The sequence below is a fragment of the Sus scrofa genome, chromosome 2 (genome assembly GCF_054392235.1).
Source record: "Sus scrofa isolate SSC_HxYL_T2T_F1_AM1 chromosome 2, Sscrofa_HxYL_maternal_Yorkshire_Landrace_v2.0, whole genome shotgun sequence".
Classification (NCBI taxonomy): domain Eukaryota; kingdom Metazoa; phylum Chordata; class Mammalia; order Artiodactyla; family Suidae; genus Sus; species Sus scrofa.
Window position 1 is genome coordinate 124858878 of NC_139384.1, and position 19573 is coordinate 124878450.

The 19573-nt window shown below is 34.6% G+C and overlaps 1 protein-coding gene across 1 annotated transcript in view; it reads right to left on the minus strand.

Annotated features, from left to right (window-relative positions):
- The window catches only part of PJA2 (praja ring finger ubiquitin ligase 2), a 73977-nt gene that overhangs the window by 21948 nt on the left and 32456 nt on the right, over window positions 1–19573 (minus strand). The window contains exons 5-6 of the mRNA XM_003123822.6: window positions 16141–16326; window positions 1800–1985 (exon numbers count right to left, since the gene is read on the minus strand). Of these exons, the coding sequence (XP_003123870.4) occupies window positions 1800–1985; window positions 16141–16326 (372 nt within the window). The remainder of the gene's footprint in view (window positions 1–1799; window positions 1986–16140; window positions 16327–19573) is intronic.

Genomic DNA, 19573 nt, shown 5'->3' on the forward strand with positions numbered 1-19573 from the left:
TGACCTAAAGAAATAACTTGAAGTACAGATCAAATTTTGGGGGATGGGAAGTTAACTGTATTATTTCAATGACAAAATAGTCAATTAAATTTTAGTGTGATAGTAGGATGGATCATCTATATAATGGAGCTATAATAATTATATTTATAAAATTTTGAAAATGTGCAAAAGAACAAAATTCCTCATATGAAACCATAATTGCCTCCCAAAATGCACAGATGATGCTAAACAGACAACTGTGTCATCTGCTGAGCACTGTGAGGAATGACTGCACAATGTCATCAGGGAAAACATCAGAAGTAACAGGGGTTCAGTAAGAAGGTAATGGGCAGACATAAGAAAGGGAAGAAAAGAAGGGGGGTGTCAAGATCAAGACTAAGACTGGCTGAGTTTCTGTAATGTTTGGGAAGAAAGAAAATAGGTTTTAGAGAGTGAGAATGTTTAGGATGGAATTACTAATTGCTTGTGTGGCTGTGGTGAAACCCCTTTTACTTCTACAATACGGTCAGTAAAAGTCTGCTCTGAACATACTGTTTTTTCTTCCCCTGGGGAGGAAGAATAGGAAATAGTAAGGAGGATTTTGTTTTTTCCTTCATGCTGCTGCACGTGAAGCATATGGAAGTTCCTGGACTAGGGGCTGACTAGGAAAGCAGCTGCTGGGCTACACCAGAACCACAGCTATGCAGGATCTGAGCTGTAATTTGCGACCTACACTGCATCTCGTAGCAATACTGGATCCTTAACCCACTGCACCAGGGATCAAAACCGCATCCTCAGAGACACTATGTTGGGGTTCTTAATCTGCTGAGCCACAGCAGGAACTCTATGTAAGGAGGATTTCATGGAGATGTTGAGTTTTTGTGTCTAGAACAATTTGGAGAAGTACAAAGAAGTAGCTCTCCACACTCAGAAAAACTGAAGACACAAAGGAGGCCTTAAAAACCTAAGTTCTAGAAACCTGCAGATTTATCAGGGGATATGAATGAGTTTTTCTTACCTTTATTTTTGCAAATTTTCTGTAATGGAATTTTTTTTTGTAATTGAATTTTAACTGGGAAAATAAGACAAATTCTTAAAAATATGTCTATGCAGAGATGGAAACAAGGATAGTAATAAGCCATATTTTTTTCCAGAAAAAGTTAACAAAAAGGAATCAGTTGGAACATTCTCTTTACATTTTAATAATCAACGGCTTTCAAAAAGTTATACTGCACACTTGGTTTATCTACGTTATAAACCAGAAGAGTTAAATCTTGATCATTATATCACAAACTATAACAATTCTATAATCTACTTAACTTATGTCACTTTTATTGGAAGATCACTATTCTTTGTCAGAGTAAAGTAAATTTAATACATCCAACATCTCTGGGAAGGTACAATTATATTTTCCATAAAGAGAAGGAAAACTATAGTCTTACGACTCTTCTCATTCAATCACGTTTTGAAAGTCTTTAAGTAATACTCAACTTTTTTTTTAATGGATCAGAGTAAGTGCTGCATTTAGCATAGAAAACTAAATTTTAAAGTCTGAAACCTCAAACATAAGTGTATAAACTAGGTGAGCAAGCTAACTAGGTCAAGCAAGCTAACAGTCAAAGAAGGAAGAACTCATTGACTAAAGTAAGTAAGAAGTTCATGTAGGAAGTGACACCTGAAATGAACTGTGAAGGAAAGGAAGACTAACAGATGGGAAAATTGGAATACTTCTCAGCTATCAGAGATTGTTTCTTCATTTAGAATCATGAACAGAGTCTACACAATGATCAAGTAAGCATGGGTAACACTGTGCTACATACCTCCAGTCCACATCTAAGTCTTCACTCACACTGGAGTCATCCTCAAGGTTATTGTTACCATCCAACATGAAAGCTTCTGGCTGTGCAAATTCATTGGCAGGCTCATTTCCTTCATCACTGCTGCTTTCATTGACCTCATTGTACTGTAACCAAGGAATTTCTCCCTCTTCCAAGGATGTCTGTTCTCTAATACAAATATTTAATGGAAAGAAAAATAATATTTTAAAACATTGTAAGAACTTCCCTTAAAGAGTTATTTTTAGTGCAAATAGATTCTTCATCCTTTGAGTTCTAAATTCTTGGTACTTATATGATTCTAAAAAACGTTTCTTTAAATGTAAAATTATTTAAAAGGGAAGCAAATTTGTTACAGGGTCATATGTATATAGAAATAGCTCCTAATTACATGAGAATCTATTTATTTGATACACTTATTTATGTTTCTGTATTTTCTCCTTTTAAGGAGAAAAATAAGAAAAACTCATCCTAGACAATTAGAATTTATTTATTTTTTTATTTTAGGACTACACCCATGGCATATAGAAGTTCCCAGGCTAGGGGTCTAATTGGAACTGCAGCTGCTGGCCTACACCACAGCTATGGCAATGCCAGATATGAGCTATGTCTGTGACTTACACCACAGCTCATGGCAGTGCCAAATTGTTAACCCACTGAGTGAGCCCAGGGATCAAACTTGTGTCCTCTTGGATACTAGTCGGGTTTGCTTCTGCTGAGCCACAACTGGAACTCAAATTTGAATTTTTAAGCCCTGATCTTGAGTAGTTTCCCTTCACAACTGAAATAAAATCCCAAGTTGCTCAATCTGGCCTACAAATCTACATGATACATGCTTTCTTCGGACCTCTTCTCCAAATGTTCCTATGTTCCTCCTCACTCTCCCCTCCATTTACTCCTACTATTCCTTCTACTCTTGGAGCACATGGAGATCTTTCCACTTTGGGGCTATTTCCTCTACCTGAAGTTACTTTCACTAGACTTTTGCATAGCCACTCCCTCCTTGGTTTTCAGGTCAGACTAAATGTCACTTCTTTCAGGGAAGCCTGTCTTGACCACCCATTTCAAATAACTCACTAGTCACTGGCTACCATAATTACTCAGCTTATTTTCATTACAAAACTTATTTCTAATTATCATTTTCTTATTTGCCTTATTGTTAGTCATACTGTCACTAGAAAATAAGCTTACAGAATCAGGGACAGAGAAATTAATGGCACAGATAAAGAAAACAAGAAAGAGATGCAAGAAGCATTTCAAAACTATAGGGAAAAGGATCACGTAATAAATGATGTTGGGACAACTGGGTATCCACCTGGAGGGAGGGAAGGAGGTTAAATCTCTATCCTTATTTACACTTAAATAAATCCTAAGTCTACTTTTCAAAAAAAAATGCATGTGCACCTCCCAAAACCACTAAAACAAAAGTACTAAAAAATCATGAGAGAAAATTTTACAAATATCCCAGTGTCGCATGATGCAAAACCTTAAGGCCATAGGTAAACAAACTGTTAAATTTCACAACATACATATTAAACACTCATGCAAAAGACAAAACACCAAAAACTGGAAAACAAACACTAAAGAGAAAAATCTTAAATTATAATATATAAGATCAAAAAGGTATTTCAAGGCTGCAATGACTGAATAAAAGGTACTTTTTGAATTTATATTAAGAAAACTATAATAGAAAACTACATTACTCCACGGGATTTTCTTACTCATTTTATTTAATAAAAAATATTTGTTAGTATATCAGAAGCAGGATAAAATTAGAGCATAGTCTTGGTGAAATTTAATGTTAGTTTGGATTTTAAGATGAGAAATAATGTTATATAACAATTTACAACTTTCAACTTGAACAGCTCTATTCATTCTAATAATGTACATTTAACTTCAGGAGTAAAAATGTTTATGAAAGAGATATAGACAATGCCCAAAATAAGAATCAACACATTTTACAAAAAAAAAAAAAATGAGTTCCCGTCATGGTGCAGTGGTTAACGAATCCAACTAGGAACCATGAGGTTGCAGGTTCGATCCCTGCCCTTGCTCAGTGGGTTAACGGCAGCATTGCTGTGAACTGTGGTATAGGCTGCAGACTCGGCTTGGATCCTGCGTTGCTGTGGCTCTGGCGTAGGCTGGCAGCTACAGCTCCGATTCGACCCCTAGCCTGGGAACCTCCGTATGCCGCAGGAGCGGCCCAAGTAATGGCAAAAAGACAAAAAAAAAAAAAAAAAAAAAAAAAAGAATCAACACATTTTAAATACATAGAAACACTACCTCTTTATATAGCTAAACTCATCAATGTTTCTCTAATTTCATATCCTAAACTACACTTTAGAATAACAGGTTTATAAGAGTCTAGTAAAATCAGAGTAAGTAACATAAGAAAATGTGCTTATTTTGTTACATTTTAAATGTCTAATATGTAAAGATACTGGATGTTTTCCTTTTGTGCATAAAAATTAGGTCCATTGAAAAATTAAGCCCCAAATGGCTTTAAAAAACAAAATAAAAATAGAAGTTTCTTAGCAGCAGATCCCTCTTCACACCTTTATGAGAGTGTTAGGTTTCAAGTCCCCTTCAAGAGGACTGAACTCAAAGCCTCTGGACAAGACAAGAATTACCAGACCCTTATCACCACCCCACAGATCTCACTGTAGTGCCCCTTCCCCCACCTTGAGCTACTGGCTTACCCCTTCCTACTCCCTACTAGGAAAGGAATGTTGCCCCACTCTTCACCCAACCTCTACAGGGGCAATAAGAACATGGCAGGCACAACATCAGGGGACTCTCTGGGGAACTTCCCCCCATAACCTGTACCTCACGCAAATAAGGCATCCTGCCTAAGCCCAATTAGGGAATCAAAATGCCCTACCTGCAGACCAATCAACGCCCTCATACATACACAGTGGGCTAGGGCAACAATAATCAGTGGGCCTGGGGTGGAAGAAATCATGTCCCCACTCAGGTATGTAGTATGGGGATATAAGGGAAATCCAACTGTAAAGCAGGGCCAGTTCCTACTCACAGGGTGTCCGCGCTCTCTGAGAATGTACTTTCACTTTAATAAACATGCTGTAACGTGCCTGCAGTTTCAATTCTTTGCTGTTGTGGGCAGGACCAGGGCAGGGACTGATGAAACAGCATAACCAGAACTTGTGCTGTGCAGTAACCCTTGTGGTGACTCATTTTGTCTCCTCCTAGACTGGGAAACTGGGAAGGGCATATACAATGTTGTCTCTAATCACTGTAGCCTCATTCCCTGTAGCAAGTTCTCGACACATAATAGGTGCTCTCTATGTGCTGCAAATGTAGTAATAAAACCTTGAAAAATAATCTTTTAAAAGTCAAGTAATTTAGACATTAAGTCTGGAACAGTCCTTGGAAATGTTTGTAATTCTAATATATGCCTACAAGAAGTACTTTTTTTTTCTATTATACAGCTATCAAAATAACTGTTACTTCAGATACTTAATATAAAACAAATATACCAGTGAAAATGCTGTAGTATATGAAATAAAATTAATTTATCAGTTCTTTAATTCAAAAAAGAAGAAAACTAAAATAAATCATGCTGAAGCTAAACAGTTTATAACATCATTATAAACAATTCTTGGCTACATATTTTGTTTAAACATTTGATTCTGTCTTTCATGACTCACTATAACAGAAACAAAAAAATAAGGCTACATGGCATATGCTTTCAATATGTTACATAAAGTTTATTTACCATTTAACCCCAAATTTGTCAGGCTACAAGAGCGGCACTGTGCTTGGCCAGAGATTACTTTTGACAAAAGTAATCTTAATCTTAAAAAAAAAGATTCATAATAGGATGAAAAATATCTTTCATTTTTGTGTAGCTAACAGGAGAAACAAATATTCCCATGGGAATGTAAGTATATAATGTTTAAATTTAAATGCTTAAAAAGCTTTGAAAATCTTTCTGTAGTATCTTCTTTCTCCCTACACATGTACACATATGCACATACCACTCACACACACCATATGTAATACATTCACAAAAATTTACAGTGTCAATGCCCTTTCTTCATTTTGGTAATTCAAAAATTGACAAAATGCCATTACATCATTAAACAGTAATTTATGAGGCTTAAAATGTCATATTATCTAATCAAGTCTCCAAAGGGTCAATTCTAAAAAAAAATATCTAGTAGATGGAAAATGTGGAAGCCCTACTACCACTACTACCAATGTCATAGGTATTTCACCTGGGAAGGAAAATTGCCTATCTGCCCTTTCCTTTTGAGCAATTTCAGCACAGTTTGGAGGAAATGAATGCTGCTGCTGTAACAGGAAGCCAAAAATGCCCCATCATCTATCCCCGCAGTCTACTTCCAATGGAAAATCTTGCAATACCACCAGCATCATATTTTCTTGATTATAGGCTACGCTGTTACTTCAAAGCCTCAGATAAAGAGACTGTTACTCTCTATATGGTCTATGCTTCATGATTAAAGATCTCTATTCCTCAATAACAGACACTAAATTTAATAATATTACTGGAAAAACAATATTAAATTTACCAAGACATATTAATAAACTAATACTGAATATTTTAAAGAAATTTTCATTAAAATTTTAAAATATGCTATTATATAATCATGCATCATAGAATTTCCTAAGACATAAAGAAAATGAAAGGCAGACAAATCAAATTAAATCCCTGAAAACACTAACTACTCTGATTTTACAAATCTGAGCTGCTTTCTTAATAAATCAGCAATTCAAGTATCCATTATTAACAGCACAGAATATTAAATCTTCAGGTTAACACCAATATTTTAAAGGGCTGATGCTTTTGTAAAATAATACAGCTATTTATTACAAGAAATTTATTTTATAAAATTTTGGAGAGCATTCCTAGTTAAATTTTTTTTTTTTTTTTTGTCTTTTTGTCTTTTTGCCTTTTCTAGAGCCGCTCCCATGGCATATGGAGGTTCCCAGGCTAGAGGTCTAATCGCAGCTATAGCTGGCACCCAATGCCAGAGCCACAGCAATGCGGGATCCAAGCCGCATCTGTGGCCTACACCACACCTCATGGCAACGCCAGATCCTCAACCCACTGAGCAAGGCCAGGGATCGAACCCACAACCTCATGGTTCCTCGTCGGATTCGTTAACCACTGAGCCATGATGGGAACTCTGTTAAATGGTATTTAAATCTATTTTCATTAACTGTTTTTACAAAATTACTATTTCTGACATTGCCAATTGTGTAACTAAGTCTCTGATAAAATGATATACAGTTCCATATGAGATCAGTGATCATAATAGTATAACTCTAGATATGAGAAAACACAATAAGGGAATAATTTCTTGGACCATAACAGCCTAGTAAGACAGGTGGTTCAGAGACCTGTGGCTACTGTTAATAAGGCCTACTCCAGTAAGAGCATATTGAGTGGCCTGTCAACAAAATCTTCGCCAGACTTGGGAATAAGCATTCCTGGCACTGTGGGACAAAATGGACAAAAAATGCCTCTGAAAACGCAGTCAAATTTATGACCATGGGGGAGCCCTGTAAACTGGAGATTAACATTCTTAGTTAAATGGTATTTAACTGGTTTTCATTTTATAACTTAAGACACACATACATTTACGTAGTTGCTAAGCTTTAGGTATAAATTCTTTTTTGGGGGGGTGGGGGGGCCTTTTAGGACCACACCTGCAGCATGTGGAAGTTGCCAGGCTAGGGGTTGAATCAAAGCTGTAGCCTGCCAGCCTACACCACAGCCACAGCAACACCAGATCCAAGCCACGCCTGTGACCTATACCACAGCTCACGGCAATGCCAGATCCTTAACCCACTGAGTGAGGAAGGGATCGAACCTGCATCCTCAGGGATACTAGTCAGGTTTTTTAACTGCTAAGCCACAATGGGAACTCCATAAACTCATTTTTAATAATTCTAATTGTATAGCATATGCTTAACATTTCAAATCCCTATCTTGAAGAGGTAAAGTATGAAGGAAAGTAAATGAAATTTGAATCAAGAGTTGAAAAACAAATAGGAATTACAGTTTACAAAATCAATAGTACCCTGTTCCATATCATGCAGTTGGAAAGATGGAATTCCAGCATGTAAGCTGAAGAATTGTTTTTTTATTCTAGTAAATTTAGTGTTGATTAGTGGAAAAAAATTATTAAATTTTCACTAAAAATTGAGTATTTACATAAAATGTTTGTAAAGTCAATACAGCTGTAAAAGCCTACAGAAAAAAATACACAAGTGTGATGATGCTTAACTTGAAATTCCAAAAGACATCTCAAAAATACACTACTGTCCAGCAATTACTGTACACTCAGTATTGTCCAGCTCTCTGAAAGCCCATTTTCCACCTTTTTTTTTTTTTTTAACTTCTTATCCTCTCCATCTCTCAACATCTAGTAACAACGAGAATACTCAAGTCACTGGAGAAACATCTACCTGTTATCTTCCCACTTGTTACAATGGAAGAGTCTCTGCCCCTACACACCCCTCTCCCTGAGTTCTGATCCAAACCCTTCTCATCTTCTCAAGAGCTTCATTCTGTCCTATCAGTTATCATAGTTATCAGTTACTCTCTTCTTCAACATTCTATAAGCAAACATTCATGCTTCCAGTTTTTTAGGGGTTAGGACAACACTTTTCTTGGCCTCAAATCCACCTGTGGTCACTTCCCTTTTGTAGAGAATCAGGCATGGTGACTATATCCACTTTCAGTTCCCTTTATTTTGTAACCCCCCCCCTATTTTTTCAAAGACAAAATATATACAATCTAGTTAAGTTATAAAGCATATTATATTGAACATTCATAAACCTACCACTCAAGCCAGGAACTACAAATTACCATTGATTAGCATATATCATGTGTTCTACAATTTTCCTATCCCCCTGGCCTGATCCTCCAGAGAAAAGTATTATTTTGTTGATGCTATCGTTATTCCATTGCTTTTTGAAAGGTGTTTTCACTATTCTTGTATACTTAAACAAGATATTTACTACTGCTTGTTTTTAAGCTTTATGAAATAGATATCATATACATTTTTCCAGGAATGGTTGTTCTCACTCAGTACCCTATCTTTAAGATTCATCCATGTTTTTGCAAGTAACTGTGGCTCATTCATTCCCATTGCTGTGTAATACTCACCAACAGTTTTTCTTCTATTAATTAGTACTTGCGTAATATCTACCTCAACAGGTAGTGTGAAAGAATTTATTAATATTCTCCAAAACACCTGACACTGTCAAATTTCTTAATATTTGCTAATGCAACGGGTAGGTTAAAAAAAAAAAAAGATACCTCCTTGTTATCTTAATTTACACTCCCCTAATTACTAATATCTAAGCATCTTTTGATATTTTTATTCATCACTAATATTTCCTCTTCAGTGAACTGTCTGCTCAATGTTTTGATGATTTTGCAATTAGCCTATCAGTTTTTCTTACTGATTTCTAGAAGTTCTTCATACATTCTGCACATTAAGACTTTACAGTCTATAAATATATTTTCCTTGTTTCTATCTTTCCTTTTCAGTGTTTCTTTTCTTACAATTTTTTTGTCTTTTATTATTCTTCCATCCTGCCATGCCAAGACTTCCCCCACAATGGCTACAGAAATGGTGCTACTGAACACCTGTCTTGCTCCTGATTTTAAGGGAGATTTTTTTTTTTTAATGCTTCCTTACTGAAAATTATTTCTAATTTTTTAGATGGTTTTTTTAATGAGGGCAAGGAAAATCTGCTCTGTATTAGTTTCTGAATTTTTATCATGAACAGGTGGTAAGCCTTACTATAGAATATATAGAATCTATCATATGAATTTTCTCCTGTATTTTGAATGACATTTACAAGTATTCTACATCAAACTACTTTTGCCTATCTGGAATAAACTCATATTGGTAACTGAGTTTTATCTGTCAAAAAAACACACAAATTCAGATTTTCAATAATTGTTTAAAATTTTGATGTGTATTTTAATGAACAAAAGAGGCTTAAAATTTTCTTCATATACTCTTGGTATTAGGGTTATACTGGCCTTATTAGAATGACCTGGAGAAATAGCTCTTTTTCTGTTTTCTTAAAGAGTGGTGTGATTTGGTCTGTGAAAGATTAACTTAAGAGAATTCAGCTCTAAAAACATCTGGATCAGTTGTTTTCTCCAAGAGAAGATTTTAAATCACTGAATACATATCTGTAATACTTACTGTATTATTTAGGTTCCCTATTTCTTCCTAGGAATTTATTAACTTCTAGGTTTTCAAATGTAGAAGTGCAAAGTTCACAGGATTCCTTTTAGTCTATCAAATCTTTATTGTGTTTGCAGCTGTATCCACTTTTATATTTCATTATTATTTATTTGTGTTGTCCTTTTTTGGTTCACTATCAAATGGAATGTTCTCTTTTTCTTAACCTTTTCAAAGTTATCAGATTCTGATTTGATTCTCTCTACTGTAACTGTTTTCCAATTCACTGATTTTAGTACTTTTCTTTGCTAATTTTAATTCTTATCTCATTTTATTTAATATTCCTTTTCTGTTTTTTAAATTAAATGCACAGCTGCTCCATTTTCAGCATTTGTTCTGTCTTAACATAAGCATTTATAAAGGTTTCCCTTTAAATACCAATTTCATTGTAATCCCACAGATTTTGACGGGCAGTGTTTTATCATTGAGTTGTTAGCATTTTAAAGTACTAGTATGATTTCTTCTTTGTCTTAACTGGTCTTCCAGAAGGATGGATAATTTAAAATGCAAGGGGAGTTTTAAATACATAAAATAGGAGTTCCTGTCATGGCTCAGTGGAAACGAATCTGACTAGCATCCATGAGGACGCAGGTTTGATCCCGGCCTTGCTCAGTGGGTTAAAGATTCAGCCTTGCCATAAGCTATGGCGTAGGCTGCAGATGCAGCTTGGATCTTGTGTTGCTGTGGCTGTGGTGTAGGCCAGCAGCTGCAGCTCTGATTTGACCCCTAGCCTGGGACCTCCGTATGCCAAGGGTACAGCCCTGAAAAGACAGAAAAAGAAAAAACATAAAATATATATTTATATATTAAAACGTCTTCATTATTTATTCTTAATTTAATTGCATTGAGGTCAGAGAATACAGTCTGTGGGATATAGATTCTTTGAAATGTGTTAATCTGTGCTTTGTAGTCTAGTGTATGTTCAGTTTTTGTGTGTTTATATTCCACAGGATGAAGTGTTCATTAAACCATGTTTAAATGAGCTGTTCAAATCTGTAATTTTTATATCCAAGAATTAGCAACTGAGAAAGGTATTTTAAAATCTTCTAATATGACCAAAAAAATCCATCAATATTCTCCAGTTTGGTCAAATTTCAATTTATATATTTTGAGTCTATTTTATTAGGTGCATTCTTAAAATAGCTACTTTTACTGGTAAATTGGATTTATCATTACATCCATACCTTACTCTCCCCAATAATGCTTTTCTGTCTTTAAGTCTACTTTGTTAATATTAAGATAATTGGTCCATTTCTTTTAGTTAGTATTCCCCTGAAATAGGATTTTCTGTCTTTTCACTTTCAATTTTTCTGTATACTAATGCTTTAAGTGTGTCTTTTGCAAACAGCATTTAACTTAAAAAAAAATCCAACTGATTTCAAGCTTTGCCTTTCACAAGCAAAGATTAAGCAATTTATATTTATTACAGGACTTGTTCTTATATCCTTCTATTTTCATTTTTATTTTTCCTCCCTTTTTATCTTTTCTTTTTTCCTTCCTTTCTTGTTATTTGGATTGACTTTAAATTATTTTTCCATATCTTAAATTCTTTTTTTATTCTTCTACAGGTTTGCAATACACATTTATTTATTCTTATAGTGATTATCCTTAAAATTTTACCATACGAATTTAACTTATGTCGAAAATTAACTTTCAGCTATCTCTGAAGCAACACATTTCAACTCTGATCTTCCCCTTGTCAACTTAAATACTACTGCTGTGCAATGTTTTAGTTTTGTCCCCCTCACCATTTGACTTTTACTATTTAACAGTTTATCAGTTTTATTACTTTGAGGTATCAATGCAAGTAACTGGTGACCTTCAAAGCATGTAAGTTAAATATGCAATTGCCTCCTGCCATCCACAGTGCACGTCTAATGGACACTTAAAACTTCCAAAAGGTGTTCCTACTTCACAGTCCTCTTTCCAGACTTCTTCACCTTGGTCAATGACATTAACATATACCGAATGCTCAAACCAAAAACACCCAGTCACAATCGACTGATTTCTCCCTTCTCTCACATCCAATCCATCCTAATATTTATAACTCAAAAATATTCTCAAAGCTGTTTACTTTTTAAAATTCTCACTACGGTTCCTTCACAGTCTAACCTACTCTCCATCCTCTTTTTTACTTTAGTCCCTTTCCAATTCAATCTCCATAAAGTAGTAAGAGTGATTTTTAAAAAATGTGTGTCAAATCAGTTAATTCTTCACTTAAAATCTCACTGGTGTCTGAATAAATTCCAAATACTGTATGCCCTGCATAGTCTGGTTCCTGCCCACCTCATCTTATATTACTCTTCCTTTCACTCATCTGCTTCAGCCCAACTACCTTCATACATGCCAAGCCCTTTCCTCTTCAGTATCTCTGTTCTGGTCTTACCTTTTGCCTAGAAACTTCCTCTCCACTATTCATTCTCATCTTTTAGATCTTAGCTCAAAAGTCAATTCTTAAGAGGGGAAGTCCTCCTTGACCATTCTAATTAATGTAAGCCCCTATCAGTTACTTTATCACATTAGTGTTTTATTCCTTTCACGTAATTATCACAGTTTGTAATTTACCATATTTGTTTCTTATTAATTATCTGCCTCTCTAGCCATAATGTAAACATCATGGGGGATTTTTACTTGTCTTATTCATTGATATAATCCCAGGATCCAGTACAATGCTTGGCACATTCTATATGCTCAATAAATATCTGGTGCATGAATAGTTACTACCACAAATTACATATGAAAAATGTAGTAATAGTACATAGTACTAGTACTAGTAATAGCACTAGTAATAGTAATTAAAGGTGATCAAATATAAAATTACGAAGAGAAAAAAAAATGCCTCCTCCGCTTAACCACTGTCAAAAACAATTACATCTGTAAATTTCTTTCTTTACAGATTTCCTAAGATGTTTTATTCTCGGATTTTCTTATAGAAACTAATCACAAGCTATAAATTTATACCTTTTGAAAAGTAAAAATTTTAATGGTACTCCAAGTTGAAATAGTTTTTTTCCTAAGAAAACATATTTACCAAATTAGATCCCATGAGAGACTAAGCTAAAACTAACCATTTATCATAGGAAAAAACCCCTTAATTATTGAAGTAATACAACAAAACACCAAGCCTAGAAGGCTTCACAAGCAAATATAAACACCCTTTGAAGGAATAAATAGCTATTTAAACACCAAAGGATACAAAAAAAAAAAAGTTCATTATCTTTTGGAAAAGCAAGTATCAAACTTATCAAGACAAAAAACCAAAATAAAGCCAAAATACAGCTAGACACTACTAGAGACAATTCACACTTAGGTCTCAATATGAAAGTCCTATGCAAAATATTAGCAAACACAATCTAGCAGCTCATTAAAGCAATAAACCATGACTACATGGGCGGGGACCTGAGAAGATACAGGGACTCAAAAAAAAAGGGCCTTGCCTGATAGCAAAAAAAACCTGAAGGCAGGTTCCTAACCAAGGAAGGGAGCTCACCTGAACGGTACAAGCCGAAGGTGGGCTTCTGGTCAGGATGAAAGCCTGCCAGCATGGTACAAGCCGAGGATAGGCCTTAGGTTACACAGCTCTCACTCTGATGTTGATGGTGAAGAATTGGGGCTTTCCTGGGAAAACAATTTCCATGTTTGCGCTGGAGAGCATGGACTATTTCTCGGGTGGCCTAGTCTTTCCTGCTGTTTTATTTGTTATTCAGTTTTCCTCAGTCTTTCCTGATTATTTACTTATTATTCTTATTTTCCATTCTTATTTTCCTGTGATTTGTGACTTAGCAAAGTTACAACAATAACATAATAAAAATTTCATCCTGAAGGACTTTTCCCCTATTTAAATCCAACTTAGTTAAAACATAGTGTCTATCTATTAACTGGTTATATAGTAAATTTTAGAGTTAGGATCTTAATGAGGTTCATAAACGTTAGACATATATTACCCAAAAAACCTAGCTATGAGTTTTGTCCTTGATTTTAAAAGCTTTTAAGTGATAGCTAGTTTAGTTAAGTCGGTTTATATCTACTTACACTATCTCCCTGCCATAATGCTTTGAAGATAAGCACCAGTCTACAAACAAGGTTTGTAAATGTCAAATTCTTGTGTCTATGGCCTCTTCAAAGTACTAAGTTTAGTTAAGATAGAGATCTTAAAACAGATGCATAGCTGCTATACCATGTAATAGTTAACCAATGTACTTTTAACACTGTAATGTAATCTGTAGTGAAAAACTGTCTATATAATCAACCACTGTTGCCAATAAAGTTTGAGCAGTCCAGCGCCCTGAAAGAAGGGACAAAGAGGCTGTGTCCGTATGTACATTCACCGACGCCATGTCCCTCTCCAATCGGGAAAAAGTGTACACTCCCTGGCCGCCGGAGTTGGCCTCTGGCATACATGATCAAGTTTTTTATTATTATTTTTTTAAAGGTTTTATTATAGTTGATTTACAATGTTCTCTCAATTTCTGCTATACAGCAAAGTGACCCAGTCATACATATATAAATATATATATACATTCTTTTTCTCACATTATCCTCCATCATGTTCCATCCCAAGTGACTAGATATAGTTCCCTGTGCTATACAGCAGGATCTCATTGCTTGTCTACTCCAAATGCAATAGTTTGCATCTACTAACCCCAAACTTCCAGTCCATTTCACTCCATCCCCCTTGACAAGTGCAAGTCTATTCTCCATGTCCATAAGTTTGTTTTTTTTTTTTCTGTAAATAGGTTCATATATTAGATTCCAGATATAAATGATATCATACAGTATTTGTCTTTCTCTTTCTGACTTACTTTACCTAGCATGAGAGTCTCTAGTTCCATCCATGTTGCTTCAAATGGCATTATTTTGAGTTTATTATAACAACTAAGGGTAGGTGAATATTAGGAAATCTAGTAACAGAATAATTCCTCATGATCATAAGGCCAAAAGCAAAAAATTGTTATGTCATTTCCATTGGTGCTAACAAGCCTTTAATAAAATTCAACAAACATTCTTGCTAGAAACCTATAAAATACAAACAGGGGAATATTTCCTTGGTGTGATTTAAAAAACTGTGTGTAGTGGGAGTTCCCATTGTGGCTTGGCAGCCTATGAACCCAACTAGCATTTGTGAGGATGCAGTTTCAATCCCTGGCCTCACTCAGTGGGTTAAGGATCCAGTACTGCCATGAAGTATGGTGTAGGCTGTGCTACAGCTCTGATTTGACCCCTAGTCTGGAATTTTCCATATGCTCCACCTGCGCTCTAAAAAGAAAAACAAAACTATATATATATATACATAGTGTCAAGTGCTATGTATTGAAATAAACCTAAAAACTAGAAATCATTCTTACCAGGGAAATACTAGTGGAGAAAGGGTTGAAACTATGGCCAACAGGTTATTTCCAGCCTGCCACTTGTTTTTAATAAATAAAATTCTGTTGGAAGAGAACTGCACCCATTTATTTACTTATTGTCCATGGCTACTTTTACACTACGACAGAACTTAGTAGCTCCAAATGACACACAAAGACAAAGTCAAAAATATTCACTACCTGGCCCTTTGATAACCCTTGCACTAGAGTATTCCCATTAAAGCTAGAAAAGACAGAGATACTTTATCATCAACCACTAATTTCTGAAGATGTCATCCAATGTAATTAGACAGAAATACTGAAACTTCAACTTTTGCAACTGCTCCCATTTCCATGAATAAATCACTAATTTCCCTCTGAGGGTATCCCTTCTCCCTTGCCATTATCTCCACTAAATAGAAATGGCAGTTATGATTATACCTAACTTATAACTCATACCTAACTCAACCAAAATTAACTTTTAAATGCCCAAGTTTTCTTTAATAAAGCAAAGTGGAAACACACTATATCTCAATATAAGACACTATAACAAACACACTTCTAAGACAATACAACACACCAAAAGCATAACCAATAAATCAGTAGGATCTACTTGTCCTACACAGGGCTTATAAATGCAATTAATACCACATCCAACATATAAACGTAGTGTGTAACACTCTTGTGCAATAAACGTAAAAATAACAAATCTTACTGCGGACATACCCTTCCTGAAGAGATAGTTCTTGGTTTTCTTCTTCAGGACCACTGCTATCACTTTGTAGTTCAGGTTCATTTTCATCTTTTCCTGGCAGAGTCTCCCAGCTTTCATCACTAGAGGACTGATCTTTTTCTGTACCAGAAAATCGATGAGGCAAAGAAGCAGACCATTCTCCATCACTGCATTCTGAACTGCAAATTTAGAACAGAAATAAACTGTCATGACATGTACATTTATCCCCTGGAGTTAATCAGGCATCATGGTAAAGAATGTTCTATTAATACTCTACATGCTGTATCACATGCCAATTCAATTTTTAATATATTTTAAAAATACATAGATAACTTTTTCAAATGAATGCAGCATACGGCAAGTTATATAACAATTTATTATTTTCTTTATTAAAGTAACTAATTCCACGGTGGTTAGACATAGGTTCTTTATATTACAGACATGTTTCTAAATAAAATTTAAGTAATTTATTTGGTAATCACAAATTAAACACTATATGGAATAAATAAGATTTATTATTCATCTGTCCTAATCAAAACAATCTTCTAATTACATATTGACAACTGGTAACATACTGTCTATAAATAAATTTTCACTATTACCATGATTTAAAAGTTAACTTTTTCCCTTCCTTTTACAAAAAGCACTTCACAATGGAGAGAGATTCAAATTTACAAAAAGCAGCACTGACAAATCTTTACTGAAATCTTTTAGTAAGACTGTGAATACAAAATAAATTTCAATTCAAGACCCTATTTAGATAAGGAACAAAAAAGCATGATAAAGGAGTTAAAAAAACCTCAGAGAAATTACTTTTAGTTATACACACTGAACTTTGGTTAATTTGGTTATATTGAACAACTCACAAAACATTAATCATCTTACATTACCAAAAACTAAAATATTACTTATCAATGTTGAAAATAAATCTTGAATATTCTTTCTAACCACATCAATCATTCTGGTGGTTAAGAATTCCCTTAAAGATTACCCTTTGTGGGAGTTCCCGCTGTGGCACAGTAGACATGAACCTGACTAGAAACCAGGCTTCAATCCCTGGCCTCATTCAGTGGGTTAAGGATCCAGTGTTGCCGTGAGCTGTGGTGTAGGTCACAGATACAGCTCGGATCTAGTGTTGCTGTGGCTGTGGCGTAAGTCAGCAGCTGTAGCTCCAATTGGACCCCTAGCCTGGGAATCTCCACATGTGTGGTCCTAAAAAGCAAAAAAAAGATTACCCTTTGTGCACTGACTTTTTAAGAAACCAAAAATTTACAAATTTTATGTTTTTGAAAGGAAGCGATAATTGGTAAGACATTATTTTTTCTTTATGATATTTTATTAATATCTAGACTAGTTAGTGAGTCCCTCCTTTATATAGGCAAATGAACCCAAGAGATTCACATACAGTTAATAAAAAGCAGCACTAATCTCAGTTCTGAGAAGTTAGAAGAAGTGAAAAAATAAAATCAGCTTCCAATTTTCAGTAAATGATAGGCAACAGGGCCAAAATATCCTGGAGAAGGAAGAGAATACAGCCCTGGCCTAGCAAATAAAAGATGTTCCTTCACTGGGTATGAGTCAAAATTACTTACATTTTGTAAAATTTTCTGTGACACAAAGAATAATCTAAGAACAAGTATACCATTTCCAGATTTCTATGAGTATCAAAATCTAACACAGAAAATTGGAGATTACAGAGCTAAGTTTCCTTGACTATGAAGCTTCTCAAATTCATTACTAAATTACCAACTCCAATTTTGATGTCTTTAACAAGTAGAGTATGATTTCTGTATTTGCAGCTATGTTAACATACTTAACCAAGAGCAAACTTTAGTTTTTAAACATTTCACTCACAGAGTATGATCCTATCCAGAAAGGTAACATGAAACTTCTGAACCTTTCTAGATTGATGAAACAACTGGTGGAATATCTCCAAATTTCAACATACGAAGGATGTCTATAATCAAAAGTTAATATATTTAAGAAGCTCATGTCAAGAACTGGCAAACTACAGCCTTTCAGACAAATCTGGTCCTGCTGCCTGTTTTTTTTATGGTATGTGAGCTAAAATGAATTTTTACATGCTTACCTCTGATTTTTGCTTCTTAGCAAAACTAAAATATTTATTATCTGGTCCTTTAAGAAAAAGTGTGCAGACCCCGGCCTACATCATTATTATTCATTATACATAACATTTACCTCCACATAGGTAACTTTTAAATATATATCCCCAGTCCTGACCACCATATTAGGTTTTCATAATCACTAACATCCCATCAAACATTTTAGGTTTTACCCCTCTTTTTCAAAAGTTATATATTTTATAACACAAATCATTTGCCTTATAAGTCCCTTTCCTGATTTTCTATCTGCTAATGGTATATTACCCTGCCCTGAAGTTGGAAAGCATCTATCTTTGACTCTTCACAAACCCATCACATTTAAGTTCTTTCTTACTTTCCATTTTTTTCTGTAAAATGACTCTTGTATCTTACCTTCTTTTTTCTCCATTTCCCCTAAAAAGCCTTGGTTCAAGTACTTCTCTCCAAACCTAGAACTAGACAGTCAGTTCTTACTTGGTGTTCCTAAATTTAATGTCAACTTAACTCAAAAAACATATTCTGAATGTCATTATCACTTCAATTCATACCAAATAGTGCATTTATAATATTATTCCAAAGATCTTTAATAGTTCTTCTCCACTAAACAAGCCATTTGCCTAATGCCCTCACAATTTTGCTCCAGTTGTACATTAACACTGTGTCTTAAGGTACAGTAGTGGAGAACCACGGTTTTGGAGTCAGTTGGCCTGGATTTGAATCCACCAGTTATTAACTGTCAAAAAATTACTTAATCTCTCTATGCCTTTACTACCTCACATATCAGGTGAATATAATAGCATCTAATAGCTCAATGAGTTCATGCGGAAAGTAAACAATACATAGAAACCATTCTAACAGCACTTGGTAAATAATAAGCCATCAACAACTACGAGCAAATTTTTTTTAAACAACATTTTTTTTTTTGCTCAAATACACTCTAGTTTCTCTTAAGCAACATTCATAAAATTTCAAATTTGATATGCTAGGTCTATTTTTTTCTGATTTGCATTAAAATAATAATATAATGATAAAAATCAAAAACACTTGTCTGTGCCACTTTAACAAATCTTGGCCTATAGGAAAAAAAGTATAAACATTGAATAGAACTTATGACTTACTACAACCTAATCTCAGTTACAAGTACATTCTTAATCCACTCTTCTCTTAAGAAATGTTCTATTCCAAATACTTTTCCCTAATTATGAATTTTCATCACAACTATTCTTCCCACCATCAAGAATGTCTCCACAATCACTTCACTTTTTTTTTTCCAAGACCAGATCAGTTATTCAAGATTTCCTTCTATAACACTGCTTCTTTTTGT